The following is a 19,806-nucleotide window of genomic DNA, read 5'->3' as shown; positions in this document are numbered from 1 at the left end:
AATCGTTTCTAATGAATCAGTTCGATTAGGTGAACTAGTTCAACCGGTTCACTTTAAAGATCCGGTTAAAAAGATTCATTCGCGATCGCGATACATAGATAAAACCTATTATTGGGGACAAACGTGTTAAAGTAATAGTTTAGTAATAGTAATAGTAATAGTCACCGTGCTGCTGTGATGTCCACTCGTTTTTGTCGCGGGAGCATTAAGCCAATGGTAGCAGGACTACAGACTCTGAGGTGCCGTACGGGTCAAACACCTGCAGCGCGGAGTAAATAGATTTACTTCTAAAAGGCTCACAGTAAGATTATGTATTAAATACATTTACAAATACGAACACGAAGAAGGATTTTGCTATAATTTTGGTTAGTTTTGTATGTACACAAAACAGTTAAAGTTAGTTCTAGTTTTTTGAAAAACTCGTTTTTATTTTTATTTCAGTTAATGACAATTGTTTTACATTTTAGTTTTCGTTTTTTCGTTCGTTTTCGTTACTATAATAACCTTGCGTTCGGCAGACGTCACGTTCTGGCAGCGGAACAGTAATGTGGCAGACGCAGATTTCACGTTCAATGAGACGAGTGCACGTTGCAGCGTCATGTTAATGAACCTGTGCGAACGCCATAAGCACATGGGAGTCGCACAGGAGAAGTGCTCATCTGATTCTGAACAACTGAATTAAAGTTCAGACACGCAAAATCTTGCTTCTCCAAGGTAAGACTCAGTTATTACCAATAATTATGTCTACCTGTCTGACTTGATGAGCATTCAATCGGTTATGCCTTGGAATAAAAACATCTGGGAAATTGAGTTGTCTGTAACTTTCCCATTGTGGTACATCTTGGAGTATAATTAAAGATAGGGGTGGAGTGGACATTTTAAAAGTGTTGGGGGGGGACGGGCAGCTGTATGAAATCCAGAAGTTTTTATTCTTAATCACCTGTTTCTAAATGGTCTATCTCAAAAAGTGAGGGGGACGTATCCCCCGTTGCTATTCCCCTGATTAAAGATAATGAAATCACTCACTCTGCTCTTGACTGAATAGCTATATAGCTCAGTAATGGTTAACCTTAGTGGTTAAAAGTATCAAATCTGAATATGAATTTCATCAAATGGTTAAAAGCCCAACAAGAATCTCCGGAACTAGTAAAACATTAATAGATTTCCATTTTTCCAATAAGCCAGAGTGCATTACGAAAATCCATAATTTGATAACAGGTCTGTCTGATCATAACCTGACTGTAATGGTCAGAAAACTAACAAAACAATGATTTCAGGGTGATTTTTTTAAAAATTGTATATATATATATATATATATATATATATATATATATATATATATATATATATATATATATATTCACATTTAATATATTATTTTTTTAATAACTGCTTCTTTTTCAACAATGTAAAATATAACATTTCATCTCAATGTCAAAAAATGCTCCTAAATCATCACATTTACACACATCATCTCAGTTTCAGATTTCTTCTCAATTTTGTGTGGTGCATTATTTAGTCGACAGTGATTTTGTGTGATTTTGTCTTTCTGGTCTTTCCCACTGTCAATTGAGCAGTCCGGCGAAATTACAAAGAAAGCTGATCCTGATTGGTCCTCGTGCCTGCATTAAAAAATGTTGATTGACTAACAGAAAGAACCTGATAGAGCCAAGCTAGAGTTCAACTTTGTAGAGAAAGTATTTTGGTTTTTTAAATAAAAAGTCTTAAAATGTAAACAACTTACAAAAAATAGTACATAATGTAAAAAAGTTGTCATTTAATAAGAATATATCAATAACTCAATTTTGACAAAAATGTCAGATAGAACCTTATAATTCTAAGGTGAGTAGAATAAAATCCCCCCCCCCCCCCCCCCGGCAACAGGCCTACATAAAGTGTACAAAATGCACCATCAATTATAAACAAGCTTAAATAATATCTACTATGCTATCTTCTTGATTTTCTTTGTACATTTATTATATAAAAACTTAACCCACTAACACAAGCACTCTATGTACTTTTTATTCTTTATCATTTAATTTAAAAAGCCATGCCACATGTAGTGTTTCATTAAACAAGACTTGTCAGAATTTTATTTTAAGTTACTGAAATAGATTTTATCTAAGTCGCTTTGAATGAAAGTGTCCATCTCCCAAATAACAATGTAAATGTCATGTAAATATAAGTCATGTGAAAAAGTTATGACACCCTACTAAATTTCATGGATGTCCATATAAATACATGATGACATGACTATGTCTTAAAATTTGCACGGTAAAACCTCAGATGAACAGCATCACTGTGTCAATATTTATATAACAAAAGTAAGGCCAAGATAGAAAAATCATGGGTGACAACCTTAGGACAGTCTACTGTTCTATTCTTATGACATATGACATATTTTCTGTATGAGCTTATCAGTATTGGAGTTAGTGTTGTTTTCTGGGGGGTGAGGTCTGGATGAGGGCTGAACTATAACTGAATTGTTGCTTTTTTTCAGGTGTTCTTTTGTAGATTTGCTGGTGTGCTTGCGATCATGTCTTGTTGCAAGACCCACTTTTGGCTTCGCTTTAGCTGTCGGATAGGCATTGTGTTCACAAACACCTACAGATAAGGCTACAAACAAACTGCCAAGACTTCTGCAGATGATCAGTTCAGGGTTTTTTTTTTTCAGCCAGATTTCATTGTTTTTGTTAATGCTATGTGTTTTATTTGTCTAATTTTAAGACCTTCCCAAGATCAGATAATGTCTTCCCTGATAACATTCAATTGTAGGCAGTTACGCGGCACTGCGGCAAAAAGTGGCATAGTCATTTAAGGGTAATCTGGGTCTAAACCCAAAGTGGCTCACATGTGTAAGTGCAAATGTGGTCCAGTTATTTTAAAACATATGTGGGCCACTTTTGGCAAATATTTGGCACAGAAAACTCTGGATAATGTGGCTGTTAGCCTATAGCAGCCCAGAAAAGATATGGAAATTATGGGCCAGTATCTCTGGTTAAAGATGGTTTAAGCTCAAAGCAGCAGAGGTAAGATGTGGCAAGTATGGTACTGTCCTAAAATACATGATGGGTCACTTTTGGTAAAGATAAAGTATTGTGATCATTTGATAATTATAGTGGTCAAACCATAGCTCTTTGACAATGCAGATATGGGTAGTAATATAGCTCATTTGTGTCCCAGATCTGGCAAACAGTAGTGGACCATCCTAGAGCCATCAATCCATGTGGACCGGATGAAAATGTAGGCAAGATCTGGGCCAGAATAAAAGCAAACTGGGGCCTAGAATAGGGTCATTTCTGGTTCATTTGGTTGAATTGGCTGATATGTGGTATTGCTTTGGTGTATTTGTGGCCCAGATCTGACAAACAGGAGCAGACTGCACTAGAGGCATCATTCCATTCAGTATGTAGTCCAGATGTAAGTGTCTGGTGTGTACCGGATATGGGCCAGAATAAAAGCCAACTGTGGCCCAGAACAGGGTCAGTTCTGGTTCATTTGGTGGAATTCTGGCTGGGTGGATAGGGATGATTGGGAGGCCATGATTGGTAAGGGCCAATGCAGGAAATTTGGCCAGGACACCGGGGTTACACCCCTACTTTTCACGATAGATAGCGCGACGAAACTCACTTTAAGAACATAGCTTCCACAATTATACTTTATTTATAGATAAAAGTTTATGGTTCCAAACTACAATTTGAACACAGAGCTTCCAGGTAAATAAGCATTTTTCAATAATTTTTTCCACAGCTGGCACTAGGAAGGAACATAGAAATGTTATTCATCTAAATGTGTCTCGTGAAGGAGTTAAAACCGTTTATTTTCTTAAACAGCTCGGATGTGAATTTGTCCGATTGGACGAAGTAGACGTCTCATGTCAACGAGTTATAACTGTTCGCCAGTTTTGCTTCTGCGTTCACACAGAGCAGCATTCCGGGAAATTACCAGTGTTGATACAACTTCTGAATTCCGGAAAATTGCTGGAACAGATTCACCAGTATTTTAAAAAAGGGCCTGCTCACACATGATACCATTCCAGAAAATTGCTGGTAATTTTCCAGAAAAGTCTGTATGTGTGAAAGGGACTTGTGTCAGAGTTTATTCAGCAAATGTATTTCTATCTCCCATTATTTGCATTAACTCTATTTCACTGAAGTCTAATTCTACCTAAAAATATTATAGCAATTTAAGGTATTTTTCTTTGAAATGTGGCATTTCCATCATTCCAAAAGCAGTCATTGTTTTAGAAAAGCATGTACAGTACTCTGCTGATTAAGAAATTCATCAGTTATAAACCTTGTCCTTTAAACTGCAGCATTTAGGGAAAAGAGCTGATATTTTTCAGTGAATGAGCTGACAAAGTCAGTTATGCTTTGTTTTGCCTTTTGGTGCTTACTACTAGGAAAACCAATCCAACATAGGTACTACATTATTAAGTGTGAAGGTTTCTGATCAATCGGTTTGTGTGGAAATCGATCTCACCAGAATTGCCTCTTACTCCCAAATATGGTCATGCTGGTCAGGCACCAGGGTTAATGGCTCCTCAAGTACTTCTGTCAACGAGAAGGCTTTTATTAATTATTCAGTCACACTATGGCTCTGAAACCACAGTGATACCTTGCGTGGTATTCACAACTGTCTGCAGCCAGTGCTGACACAGAGCAAGTCAGCTTTTAGCGTATATCCCCCTGGATTGGATAATTAGAAAGCGGTGAAAATAGACACCTTGGAAAATATGAAATGTGTTGTAGACTGATACAATGGATGAGGACAATGCATCTCATTTCAATTCAGTGGGACTGGGAATGGGACACACTGGGCAGTTGTCCTAATTTTAAAGCATTTGTTATTTATTTTTTCCAAACATGATTTTTCAGCCACTTGTGTGTCATTGTTTTACTGGTTCAGTTTTCAGTTTAGTTACACGATATTCAACATCAGAATCCCACGGTTAGCGCCTCATATTTCAGTGTGCCCTATTGTTGTTTTAATAAAATTATGCCTTGGCTTGAGTAAGAACAGTGGAAATGTTGGCTTTAAAAATGTTTCTTTGGCCCAATGGGCTATAAACGCACACTGACTTTTATTTACAGTCAGGCAGCCCGGGCTTCCGGTGAACTGTCTTTCCATTACAAAATTGTCACGTTTAAGATCTGATTTCTTTAAAAATCAACGATCTTCACTGCCTGTTAGATATACAATATGAAGTGGGTCTCAGATTGGACAAGAAGCACTGCATTAATTCCATTTCTCCTCACCATTACTTTAATATATGACAGTTTACTTTGCCACTGTATTTTCAATGGAATTTGACGGCGCCAGTGGTTACAACAGTCTTTCATCTCGTTTTACACTTGAACAACTAAATGAAGGTTTAAATTTATTTAACTGAATGTATTGTAATTACATTACAACATTGATGCTGTAAAAACAAACCTTGTGAAATTGAAAATAGTCACATTAAGCTTTCACCGAAAGTTTATCGTTGGCTTTAAAACTCTAGCTGTGCATAGAGCCCATTGCCATGGAAAACTTAAGCATTTACATTTTATAATGGTGAATTTGTTTAAAATATAAACATGATTGCCATGAAGCCTTTATAATTGTCATGAATATCTTTGTTCCCTTTTTTTTTTTGTGAATAGTGGGGAAACTGGCGTCACTTTGTAGAATACCTTTTCCATACCTTTTGATCATTGCAAATAATAAGCTCTGTGTTCAAACACAGTTCATTACACTTACATGTCTGACAATAAAGGTAAAGATAATCTTTACAACATAATATAACATTTATGACTTTTGGATCCTAAATGCAAGCGCAACATGAAAAAGAAAAGCTAACATTAGGCTGTAAACCAACCACACTGACCATCACCCAGCTACTAACAACATTTCAAGATCATTTTTCAGAAATACGGTCCAGGGATTTACTCTAATTTATTATATTATAATTCATGCTACAGTATGTAAACAAACACATACAAAAACACATTAGTAATAGGCCTACATGCCTACATGGATAGCTTTCCCATGGGTTATAATTTTTTTATTGCTTTACAGTTGTTGGAAAAGTTTTATACCACACAGATGTAAACAAATGATTGTATTACGTGCATGCATATATCACCCTACTTTTATCGTCTATGATACCACTGCAGTACAATACTTACCTTCTCTGAAGAGTGAACATTTTTGGCTGTTGATTTCAGAAGACTGGTTGCTCACTGAAGCTAAGCAAGGTTGAGTCTGGCTAGTACCTGAATGGGAGATCACATGGGAAAACTAGGTTGCTGTTGGAGATGGTGTTAGTGAAGGTGTGGAGAGACCCCCTCGTACGGTTGTAAAGTGCCTAGAGAATGTATTGTGTATAGCCAAACACTACCTGACAAAGGTCTTGTCGTCGATCCCATTTGTAAGAGCAACAAATAACTTCTAGATGATTATTTGGAAGGTTGCAGAGGGTAGATTTTTCTGATGAATCATCTGTTGAACTGCATCTTAATCATCACAAATACTCCAGAAGACTATTGAAACCTGCATGGACCCAAGATTCTCAAGAAATCAGTCAAGTTTGGTAAAGGTAAAATCATGGTTTGGTGTTACATTCAGTATGGGGGCATGCCAGAGATCTACAGAGTGGATGGCAACATCAACAGCCTGAGGTATCAAGACATTTGTGTTGCCCATTACATTACAAACCAGGAGGGCAAATTCTTCAGCATGATAGCACTCCTCCTCATATTTCAGCCTCCACATCAAAGTACTGGAAAGCAAAGAATTCCAAGGTGGTACAGGATTGGCCAGCCCAGTCACCAGAATGAACATTATTGAGCATGTCTGGGGTAAGATTGAGGAGGCATTGAAGAAGAGTCCAAAGTATCTTGACGAATTCTGGGAGTCATGCAAGAACGCTTTCTTTGCCATTCCAGATGACTTTATTAAGTTATTGGAGTCATTGCAGAGATGTATGGATGCAGTCCTCCAAGATCAAGGGAGTCATACACAATATTCATTCTGTTTCCACTGCACCATGACTTTATATTCTATACTGTACATTATTTCTATTAAGTGAGAAGAGTCATACCTACTGTCCTAATTAAATAATTAAAAGTCAGGGCATAATCATATTTTATTTTGGTAATCAGTGCAATTTGCCTTACACGTAAGCCACTTCTGATGCCAAATGATCAACTAGAAGTCAAGTTATTATTTGTTGTTCCTAAAACTTGGATAAGCGACAAGACTACTGGTCAGGTAGTGTATATTCAATTAAATGCACATTACATTTGAATTCGGGGCCAAGAAATTCTGCCTTGCCATTCCAGGCTGCTGAGGAAGCACAACTGGAACCGTACCTGACTGCACTTAGAAGTGTTCAGCATGTCTCCTTTAATTTGTGTATCTGTTTGTATTTTAAAAAAAAGGTTCCGCATGATAGTGGAAAAGTGGCTATTGACACTGACAAGTTTTGTTGTCCTAGTTGGTAATGTCAAGTTGTCATTACAAAGACGGGTTATGATGTATTTGTTTATGTCAAGTTGTCATAACAAAGACATCTCAATGTCCGCTTTGCATTTAAAATGACATAACTGAGCAAATAATGCTTAATGACAGTTGTCATAAGCATCCGTAAAATCTCCCTCATATTCATGACGAAAAGGTGCCGTGTCTTATGAACCCTTTCAAGTAAAGTGTTAGCCAAAACACACACACACACACACACACACACACACACACTGTTTTTCAATGCGATTGATACTGTAATGATTTGTACAAAGAAAATCTTTCAGAATCAAGGGCTAGTTGCGAATGGCCATCAATGGAGACATATCCTTATTACCCCATAATAGTGTAGTTACGACATCTACCAGCAGGGGCTAACTGTTATAAAGCTAACCAGCCAACCACAGCCCCTTGACGAGTGAAATTCATTCTTTGACTGAACGCCGAGAAAAAGAGAGAGGGTCTGGGCAGGTTTCTGGGGAGTGGGAGTGAGTCCAAATGGATCACGTGGGATTCTCCCTAAGTAGGCTGTGACGTCGCAGGGGCTCAGTCAGTCAGTCAGCGGAGCGGCGTCACTTCAACAGCTGCTTTCCCTCCCACCAGCCCACCCCACACATCATTTGGAGAAGAGCAGAGGATCCGTTGCTTTTCTGCTGCACTTCGGGGTCGTGTTCCGTTAGACCAGGCACGGAGAGGCCTCTAGCTGCCGTTATTCGGGCAGGAAGAATCCGCGTAATCCTCTCTGCTCGCTTGCAGCCGTTGTTTTTCCCCCGTTGCTCCACTGGACGTACCTCAAAATGACTGCAGACGCGCGGCGTAGAATGTGACCGTTGAAGTTCGTTATTTTAAATATTCTCTTTTCCCGCCTCTGTTTGCTTTATGGAGAAATAACTGGCATTCGCTTTAACGGACGAAGGAGTGAAAGTAGCGGTTTGCTGACAGAATCACGGGCATTCACGGAAGATAAAGCCTAATGTGTACAGTGCTAGACAACAATAGCTCCTGACAGATGGAAGGAGGGGTTGTGCTGCACGAATTCAAGATGGAAAACGAAGAAATGAGCTTAAGTTCTTGTGAGTAACACGGGGCTAAAGTGAAGAGGTGGTTAATCGTCGGTTTTTGGTAGCGCTGGAGGGAATGATGGCGCGCGGTGCGGGTCGACAGACGGCGCGCGCATCTTTACACTCTGTCACAGAGTGAGGTAGGTCTCTGATAATACATAAATGTGTCAATATAACATGATTTCTTTTGTGGAATTACTTTTTGCTTTCCTTATTGGTTGATAATCCAAATTGTAAACTCCATAATGCTTTCTGAGGAACAAAAACATCAGTAAGTAGTTCACTAAGTTATGTGTAAACAGTATGGAGGTGTTTAAAGGACAGTGCAGAAGGCTTGCTACAAATGCTACCAAAATACCAATAAAATAGACATTTAAATAGGAATGTAAATTACAAATTCACACCCATTGAGCTTATAACATATTAATCTAACAGTAAGTAAGAAATAAATCAGTTTTGGCAGAAATGTGCGGCTGCCAGCTGGTTAAAATGTGGTGAAGTGCCCCAGATCTCGCTCAGCTCTGAGCAATAAGGTATTTAGGCACCACAGCTCCCAGGCAAGATGGACTTTTGCAAGATGACCACCACCCACAGCTCACTGCTCAGTCGAAAGCACTTTGAAGTTATGGTGATGATATAAAAGACGAAGTTGGACTTGGCCCTATGCTCTCAAACATTTACCACCATGACTTTCTTGCTGTCGTCCAGGTAAATGAACAAACCGTGAACGCATAAAGACTTTTCTATGGTAAGGACTAATAATGAAAAAAGCAATAATATGTTGCAGTTCATAAAAAGGGCTGAAACATTATTCAGAAAGGTACACCAGCAGACTGTGACGGTAATGCGCATGAATAAACAAACCTATTTGCTGTCATGGGAGATGAAACGTCACATTAGTCACATAAGCCATCTGACATTAAAAAACAATTGAAACAACCTGCTGAAGTATGCAAGGGCCAAGATATATGCTGGCATGCTCTAATATCCCATGCAAATTATTCTACCATTATGTGTGTGTGTGTGTGTGTGTGTTTTAATTTGGCAACAATTCTCTTTTAGCAGAACTAGGGGGATGGTATAATCATTTCAGTCCAAGTTATGGATGACAGATGCTCTGAGAATAAAATGCTTTCAGTTTCCTCCACTATACGTGACTCATTAAATCTACCTTTCAAAGGTGCATTTACAAACTTCAGAATGAGGTTCATAAAGACTCTGGCATTTGAGTAATGGATGCAATTATTTTTCAAGCATGGCCCAAATGTGTCCCTGTATAAGGGCCCCCAGTGCAGTTTAAGCGAATGTAGTGTCAGATAGTAGAAATTAACATAACCATCAAAAATGTAAACCATGACAGAACTCATAAGAGTGAGCACATGGGACACTTACAAACAAATTAATCATTTCTCTTGGGAGAAACACTTGTGCATATGGAGTTATTCAATCTTATGTGCAATTGTTGTAATAGTTCATTTATCGCCTATTTATTTCTTCAGTTTTTTTGTAATATTTTTTTTCAGATTAAGGCAATATTTGTTCAGCAAATAAGCATATTATATTTGACAAAAAAGAGAAAGTTGGCAAAATGTTGACAGTAAATATGAAAACATTTAGAGAGACATGTCTACATCTACAGTGCTGAGCATACACCGCTCACAAATCTTATCTTTTAAATTCATAGGAAGCTACACGCACAAAAAATAAAAATTTTATTTGTTCAAACTACTTATTTAAAATGAACTGAAACGACACAATTCTTGAGATTTTATTGGGACAACTTAATTTTTTTATGTTCAATCCACATAAATTTGTTAAGTGTTAAGTTAACTCAATCGATTTGTGTTGGAACAACATGAATAAATTGTGTGGAACCCTGCAGTTTTTACAGTGTATGCAATATTATATCCGTGCGTATGCATTAGATTAGTCAGTACTGAAGCCAAATCTGGAGCTTATCTAACAAAATAACATACGATAGCGGTTCAAAAACTAGGACACCCAAATTTATATGTTATAGAAAAATATTAAATACAAATAAATAAAAAAAGGAAAAATCGAGAGAAGCAAAAAAATTGAAACATTTAGTTTAAATTTTGTAGGTTGTAATTTTTGTAATATTTTTACATTTCTAAATATGTTTGGTGATTAAAACATTATTTTAATAAATATATCTGTTTAATAAATCTGTTTAAATGCACCACAATTTGCCTGAGAAATAGATAAAAATATTAGTTTTCAAAATGGGGTGTACTCATTTATGCTGAGCACTGTACATGGATCCTAGAAAAAAATATAAACACTATGAAAAAAGGTTTTGGAAACCTTAAAGCAGTGTTTCATGAGTTAAAAAGACAAGTGCGTTTATTATCATTGGCTACAGATTGCATAGTTACGCTGATCTCTATTATATTAACGTTGTTTGCAGGTGTTTCCTATTAGAAGTCTAATAGTCTCATGTTGCTCTTCTAATTGCTGACCGCTGTGGCCACATCACGCTTCTAATTTACGTAACTGTATGAAATGCAAACTGCTGTAGCTCAAACTGAAATGAGTGCAGCTGATTTTAGGAATTCCTCTCAACCTTTACATCTCTGATTCCTGCATATGCGAGCTTGACAAAAACACCTAGCACCAAGTGAGTGCAGCACATGGCGTTCTCTAGTGAGGCTCTCATTACAGGATATCAAATGGATGACAAAGAAAACCTTTGGAGCATTTCATTTGCTCTGTTCTGAAGTGTGTTAACCTTTAAAGTAAAGCCAGGCTTAGCCTCTTTCTATCTTACTGTAATTGCCCACGCTAGATGAGCACATTTGGTTGAAAAGGTTATCATCCTCTGATCCAGCTGTTGCAACAAAACAGGGCACAATCCACCGAGACAAACATTTAGGAGGAAGGTAGAATGAGAGCTCATGGAATGAAACTGAGCCTGGAATTGATTTTTAACAATATGTCAGTGAAGGGAGACAATCAAGAATGGTGAAGGTCACTCATGGTAAATGTTAATTGAGATGTAATTTAAATGTTATATGAGTGTTGTTTATTTTTGACATTTTTTTAAAACCATTTTTTCAATCAGAGTAAAACCTTATTTAACTTTTGCAATAAATGCATAAACAGTCAAATATGTATCAACAGTTAAGTAAATTTTTATTATTTTATTTTAGGTTTGTACACACGCACACACACACACAATAGTTGCTGAAACATAAGCACCACAACAATAATCTAAAAAATTAAGCATTTTTTAAGCAATATTATGAAAGATCAAAATCAAATTAAATCACTTTTGTCAATCATCAGCAGCATGTGTACTTTGATGAGTGAAAAGCTTAGTTGCTGGCTTAGACCTACAAATACAACAATGCACTCCACAAAACAAAACAATATTCTATACTTATAAGTATGATATATATATACTTATTTCATACTCTGATATGATATGAAGTAATTTCAGGGTAATGCTGCTGAGATGAATGACTCAAAAAAATAAATTATAGAATATAAAAATATTAAAGTTACTTTTAGATAGTAAGTGAATATCAAAATAGTAATATTTTTACTAGATTTCTTTCACTGAATGTATGCATTCTTGGTGTCATCTTATTAACTATTAACTTTTACATTTCAAAATCTAATCAGGCTATCATATGTAGTTTAAGGCAAATTTGCTGGTTAAACAATTTTTAAAAAGTAGCGATTTACAGTGCCGAGCATAAACGAGAGATCTCCCTTTGAAATAAATATTTTCTATAGGATGCTATAGTATATTTGTGTATGTACCAAGCAGCAACCTCCCGCTCTCCCTCAGCCAATACTGAAGTAACTGAAACTGCAATTCATCGAAATTCCGCTAGTCCTGGCTCCATTTGGAGCAAATTTCAATTGAGCCCACTGTTAGAATGGCCAACTTTACAGCAGAAAAAAATGTGTTTACAGCCTGGTACAAAGAACGATTTTGGTTCATATAGTTATTATTACCCTTCATGACAACTGTGAGGGGGGTGAATTTTTTTTATAACTCATCCGTTTCCTTTATATTAGGTTATTTAAAGTTTGCATAATTAAGAGTGTGGCCACTTGAGTGACAGCTAGGTCTCGCTGGTCGCCGTCACTTCACCTCAGCTGACTCCGATAGATTAGCCACTGAACTTGGCATATATATATCATATTTTTGTGTTGTTTTATGTGGCTTTACACAGTCAGTTGGCTTTTAACTTCTGACAATTATCAGATGATATGGGATGCTGTGTGCACTTAATTATGACGATTGGCCGCGCCTACTTGTAGCTTTTTTTGCAGTGTTTAGAAACCTATGGGTGACGTCATGAATACTACGTCCATATATTTTACAGTTTATGGGATATACATTAGATTGGTCTGTACCAAAGCTAAAACTGGAACTAATCTAACTAAATAGCTTAAGGTTACTGTGCAAACATTAGTACACCATTTTAAATATGTTTGAGGAAATATTAAATGACATTTTAATTAAGAGGAAGAATCCAAACAAGAAATCTCAAATTTTGTTAATTTTATAGGTTGTATTTTTTTTAATCTAATGAGGCTGTAACATCTCATTTAAATGTTTTATCTCATATCACAGTATACATCATGATATAATACCATTTCTGTAAATTCAATCAGTTTATATACATTAACAACATCTAAAAGACTATTTCTTTTTAACATTTTAAAGTGTATATACTCATAATATAATATAAAATAAATATGAATAAAACATCAAACACCTTTTCAAAAATTACTGATTACAGGTCCACAGAGATGGGAAGTAAAGGAGTACAAATACTTGGTCACTGTACTTAAGTAGATTTTTCAGGTGTCAGTACTTAACAATTTTTTTCCTAAACTTTTACTTGTTGCATTTTTAAACAAATATCTTTACTTTCTACTCAAACCAATCTTGTTACTTTCATTTTGGTTGTGCAACATATTATTTCTTGTCATTGTGCAATTTTAACCATACACACAACATAGGCTAGTTTATTAAGCTTACCATGAGAGAGGCATAGATGGCTAACGTAACTGAGACGGGTAATGTAAACATGGCTAATGTCCTCTTTATACCAACCAAGTAATGAGATGTGTTTTGGTTGATCGGGTCACATAAATGAGTCATTCCCATTCAAATCTGGCATTTAAATGTTTAGGGTCTTTTGTTTACCTACCATGGTGTGGCCTATTGCAGGCTTTCACTGTAAAGATCAGAGAAAGGAACCTTTAACAATGCCTTGCTTTTTTGCCATTTGTACAGTTACAATACTTTAAAACAAACTCATTGGGAAAATGTACCCGTGGATACATTTCTGAGAACAGGGAAATATGTGCTTGTGGGTACATATGGCTCCATTTTGTGTATAAAACAAATGCTACGAGGTGGTACTTTGCCTCCATGTGGACGGCTTTTCTGGCGTGACTGGTTTGCTCAGTAGTTCACCATGAACGGCGAAGGAGAGTTTCAGAAACCATGTAGAACAAAACCCAAAAAATGCTGTGTGACATCGTGGTAGAAGCACATGGCCACAATGCCTTTTTCTCTTTTAGTATGTTTTTGTAAACATTCTGCTTTTTGAATTTGTTTGGGTTTGGAGAAGGGGTGGTTGGGTCAGTTGGAGATGTACACGAGAAGGACATTAAAAAGATATGCAGAACTGATGGATTTATGAGAATGGCACATATATGAGGAAAAAGTGCCCCAGTAGTGTATTTGAGATGATAAGAAATGTACACAGAGACCTTCACAAAAACTGCAAGACTTAGCCTGGTACATATTTCTTGGGTCTCCGTGTATCCTTGGGTTGAAATTTTATGCATTGAGCTTTATTTCTAATGAGTTTCTATTAAATATTTTATGATTTCTGAATAAAAATATAATGCAAAGGATCAAAAATTCTAAGCAAAAGATCAGAAATGACATGAAAATAAAAGATCATGCAAAAAAATGTAACAGAGTTATAGATTTATCCATAAAATAATATATTCACAATAGTCTGGACCTCCCTCCCCTCAAAACAAACACTGAAATCACAGGATATGTATGAATGTATATGTTCATAAAAACTAAATAGCTTTAGCCAAAAAATAAATAAAAATAGATTGCCGATACGTTACGCATTTATTTTAGCAAATAAAATTAAATATGTTTTGGGCTAAATTTCAGATACTTATTTAAAAAGATATAGGCCAACAGAATTTTATAGAGCGTATGAATCTGAATGGCAGCTGCAAAACTACATGTTGGATGCTGTGATTTTTGTCAAGCTGATAATAGGTTTGGGTTGATAGACGACGCCAATAAATGTCACAATGCTAAGCCAGCATCACAATCCCTTGCCCCACCCCCTTCGCAAACCTGCTCACGAAAAATACACACTCAGGCCCCATTTACACTAATACAGCTTAGTTTTAAAATTGCATTTTAGAACGAAAACTATCCACATCAACCTGGCGTTTTATCTAGCGTTTCTGAACAGCCCTCCGTCCACACGCACATCATGTGACCACACACACACACACTGTCATTTGCTCGTCTGAGCTCCAGCCCTGGAAGTCAGCGTAATCTATTAGGTAACGTGTCAAAGCATCAGTACACTGCTTCAGTGATTGACAGGTGGTAATTTATGTGTAACTTATCTTTATTTATGATTTGGTTATGGGTAAAACAAAGACCGTGCGGGCCAGGTAGTTGAAACGGTAGGCTACAAATAATTAATTTGTTATAAATGAATTATTCATAAATAATTAATTCAATGTCGTCTATGACAAAGATGTCATTGTCTATCGCCATGTTTCACATTAGACATCGTACGATGCCAAATTGGTCGACATCGCCCAACCCTAGCTGCTAATACGTGTTGGGCAATATTTCAGAGTGATGTTGGTTAGCTACTTTTCTGCTGAAAATTGGCAACTTTTTTTTTATATTAAAATTAGAAATGTAAGTTCTTTTGTTTAAATGTGTGTTTGTGTGCATTTATCAGTCAAGCTACCATCATGAAGCTAAAACTGATTTTAGTGATGGATACCTTTTATTTAAGTACATTTTTGAGGCCGTACTAAGAGTCCTTTTAAACATGAGTATCGGTACTTCTTGAGTAAAGTGTTTGTATTCTATTGCCATCTCTGCAGGTCCAACGTGAATAATTAAACATATTGCTAAATAAAGTGTAAACATTGAACTTACAATTGTATGTGTATATATATATATATATATATATATATATATATATATATATATATATATATATATATATATATATATATATATATGTATATAGTATATATATATATGTATGTATATATATATGTATGTATATATATATATATGTATATGTGTGTATATGTGTGTGTGTGTCACATTGCACAGTCCTAGTTTGTGTGTGTAATCATATTTTTATTAGCGTTTTTTCATTAACCTACAGTATGTGATATGATATTTTAATGGGCATAAATTTGATAATGGTTAAATTCTCACCAAAAAAAGACTTCAAAATGGCGTATTCATGACTGATTTTTTTTATTAATATCAAAGAACATTCAAAAGCACTCCTTCATCAGATCCCAGCAAAGGGAGCTTGAATAAAAAAACATTACTTTCAAAAAACAAGACCCCAGCTCTACCTTTGTAATAATTTCCTTTCTATTTTTAGACCACCGTTACTGGGAGGAAGTTCTAGAATCTAATAACCCCCAGTGTGAGAAAGCAATGGTTAAGAGAGGAAATTGCTGGCTGGGAGGCCTTTCCCTCTGGTGCAGTGTTGATAAGTTTAAGGTGGAGGGTGAATAAGGGGTGAGGGCTGTTATCACTCGCTGCTTCTGGCTGCGGATCCTGCAACACTGCTTGCTGGAGCCTGAAAATTCATTTTGACGGATGCTTCCCCTCTCTGCCTGTTAGAGTGCATCTGGGTGGGGAGGTGGCTTAGAAGGCCTCAGAGGCAGCAGTGTTCTCACTGAATGCCATGTTGTGCAAACCTGCAATTTAAACTCTCATGCAGGGAAGTAAAGGTTAGCTCATGATATGCAGAGTCCCCCGTTAGCAATCTCCCCTACCATGTTGCCATGCACTAGATGTAGGAGAGACATTAGTGACGTAGCGAGAAGGTTGGTTCTGAATTTGCAGGTGATCCCATTTGCCATTGTTCATACGTCTTTAAGCGTATACGGCTCATACCATACACTGAATTGCACAAGCACCCAATACTAACAGTAGTTTTTCTCTTCTCATTCTTAGATCAAAGAGACATCATTCTGAGGAAGCAGTCGTCCTTCAGAAGGGAACTGCCCCAAAGCATGAGCGTCTGTCACTGGGGAGGGTCAGAGAACCGCATTCCTGCAACTCTCATGAACAGTTTGTCATCCCCCTCGTAGGTGCTCCTGTGGCCCTGAACACACCCATCTGCCAGCTCAAATAACCCTCAGGCTGTTTGCAACACATGTTTGATGTGATTGGTTGTGACCGCCGCGCTTTGCTAAGCAGCCCCACTCTACATCATGCAGTGGCGTCGGCGACACTGCTGCCCCATCAAGATGACCTGGAATGTCAAGCGGTCACTCTTCCGCACACATGTAGCAGGCCTTCTCTCGCTGGCCTCCCTCTTCGCCCTCTTTCTCATCTACTGCCATCAGGATTTGCTGCAGGGCCGGAGTTGGTTGCGAGACAACCCCTTGGTGTACACCATGCGGGGTTTGCGTCCCCACAAGGAGCGTGCAAAGGGAAACCAAAGCTCACTGCGAAGCCTCTGGAAAGACAATACTTATGTGCTCCCCAAACCATCTGTTAACTTTAATTTCAGTTCTCACCAGGCTGAGATCACAGCCCGGGGTATTGTGGGATTGGAGATCTTGCCGAGCAGCAACAACTCGAACACCATCGGCAACACAAAGAGCTTGCACAGGGAAATGGGAGTGGGAGGGCGTCTGGCAGCCCAGCCTTATCACTGGCTCCTCAATGAGCCCTACAAGTGCAACGAAAGCAGTCCCTTCCTTGTTCTGCTAATTGCTGCCGAGCCAAGGCAGTTGGAGGCAAGGAACGCCATCAGACAGACCTGGGGCAACGAGAGCGTGGCCATAGGTTATGGCTTCGTGCGGCTCTTTCTGCTGGGAAGGATACCTAACACATATCCTCAGAGCTCTGTAGATGAGGAGAGCTTGCAGCACCATGACATCATCCAGCAGGACTTCTTGGACACCTATTACAACCTTACTATCAAGACGCTAATGGGCATGAGCTGGGTTGCCCGCTATTGCCCTCACGCTCGTTATGTCATGAAGACGGACAGTGACATGTTTGTCAACACCGAATATCTCATCCAAAAGCTGCTGAAGCCAAACACGGCACCTCGACAGAATTACTTCACAGGCTACCTAATGAGAGGCTACGCTCCCAACCGCAACAAGGACAGTAAGTGGTACATGCCACCAGAGCTGTATTCCAGCGAGAGATACCCTATCTTTTGCTCCGGGACGGGTTATGTGTTCTCGGGGGACATGGCGGCGAAAATCTACAATGCCTCATTGAGTATCCGTCGCCTTCACCTGGAGGATGTGTATGTAGGAATCTGCCTGGCGAAGCTGCGCATCGACCCAGTGCCACCACCAAATGAGTTTCTCTTCAACCACTGGAGAGTGTCTTACTCCAGCTGCAAATACAGTCACCTGATCACCTCTCACCAGTTCCAACCCAACGAACTCATGAAATACTGGAATCACTTGCAAAGCAACAAGCACAATCCTTGCCTTAACATGGCCAAGGATAAGAGCGGGCGTCCGCGCCATAGGAAACTGCAGTGGGAAGGTCTACGGTGATTAGCCAGGGCTCATGGGTGCAGTAGTGTTACCACACAGCATGTGCAAAATAAAGCAGTTTATGAGGTAGGGAACAGCACAGTGTTTTTGGTATTGTCGATTCAAATTATTTTTTCAATTTCAGAAAGATATGTAATGTATTGTAAACTTGTCTTTTTAAAGGGAAGTGAGAGACAATGATGCGTGCAATATCTGGCATGCACAACACGAACAAAACTACGGCAATGCTGCCACTTTCAGGTGCCAATTTAGAAAGACATTAACAACTTCTTCAAGCTACTGCTTGGGTAATGTTGTTGTTGTTATTAGTATTATTATTAAGGGCCAATATTAATAAGATCCTCACTGTTTCTGTGTAAAAAAAAAAAATGGGGAGAGGAGGAAAAATTGGAAATGACATATGGTGGTGTATCTGTACTGTGACTCATTTCTTTGATTCTCAGAGATGTCCGCCCCTGACATTGAGACGGTGTTGATTTTTCTATCTACCTAAAACCTCCAAATGGTTTACAGTAACCAAACCAAATTAAAAACGGTATATGTAAAAGATAATATATGGAATTTAAATGCATCATAGATGTCAGATATGATTAAAATAATATTTTTCAAAGCTTTACATTGACTAAATATACAGGTCTGTCCTTGATGAGGGCAAGTTAAAAGTATTTATTAAATGTATTTCTTAAGCATTTTGTCTGAGGTGTTTTTATTTAGGAATTAATTTTACCATAAAAATGGTTTAAAAGAACTCGCAAGTACTAAACATAAGTTAGTCAACCTTCCCTGGAAAATGTCTCCGCGTAGTGCTGGCGCAAGATTTTGAATGTAACGAAATGGACATTATTGCTAATAATTCACTTCTAATTGACTACTTCAGACAGTTGCGCCTATCATTTGCAAAATTAAAAATGTCTTCGTTGTCAAAATTTGCATAATCTATGCAAATTTCCAAACATTATGGAGCAGTATCAACATTCAAATCACCGTTATGTACTCATTAAATTCAAATGAGACTTGAAAAATCCCAGAATCAGTCTCCAGACGGAACAGAAGACTAATGCGTTAATGATAAAGTAGATAGTGTTGCTCTGGGTCAAAATATATAATTAGTGGGGGGGCTTCACAACACATTAGCCAAGAGTAATCCAATTAAATTGACGCTGGCTACATTTGAAGGGTTTATTTATCATTTTCATTACTCATTTGTCAGTGTAATTTTAATTAACCACACATTCGAGTGACGACGATAAGTGCTAGATGCACAGTTTACGCATTAATTACAGGTAACCATATTTCGATGTACCCTTCGTACAAAGTACTCGAGATTCACAACATAATAATTGTTGTGGCACAAAGGAGTCAGGCCTGCATTTGAAAATTGGTTTAACTCTAGTAAATGCTAAAACAGGCTTGG

The 19,806-nt window shown here is 37.7% G+C and overlaps 1 protein-coding gene across 1 annotated transcript; it reads left to right on the top strand.

The window, feature by feature from the left end:
* The first annotated feature begins 7,939 nt into the window (after positions 1-7,939).
* On the top strand, positions 7,940-19,008 carry b3galt2 (UDP-Gal:betaGlcNAc beta 1,3-galactosyltransferase, polypeptide 2). Its single transcript, XM_056447868.1, has 2 exons — positions 7,940-8,704; positions 16,819-19,008. Exon 2 carries the CDS (start codon positions 17,079-17,081, stop codon positions 18,390-18,392), a length of 1,314 nt encoding a protein of 437 aa, XP_056303843.1. The 5' UTR covers positions 7,940-8,704; positions 16,819-17,078; the 3' UTR covers positions 18,393-19,008.
* The last annotated feature ends 798 nt before the right edge of the window (positions 19,009-19,806 follow it).

Source organism: Danio aesculapii, chromosome 22 (genome assembly GCF_903798145.1).
Source record: "Danio aesculapii chromosome 22, fDanAes4.1, whole genome shotgun sequence".
NCBI classification, from domain to species: Eukaryota; Metazoa; Chordata; class Actinopteri; order Cypriniformes; family Danionidae; genus Danio; species Danio aesculapii.
This window is presented reverse-complemented; position numbering and strand designations above follow the sequence as displayed.

Bases quoted from the DNA above. Each gene is read 5' to 3' on its own strand.
- b3galt2 (XM_056447868.1), top strand. From the start codon at position 17,079: ATGCAGTGGCGTCGGCGACACTGCTGCCCCATCAAGATGACCTGGAAT.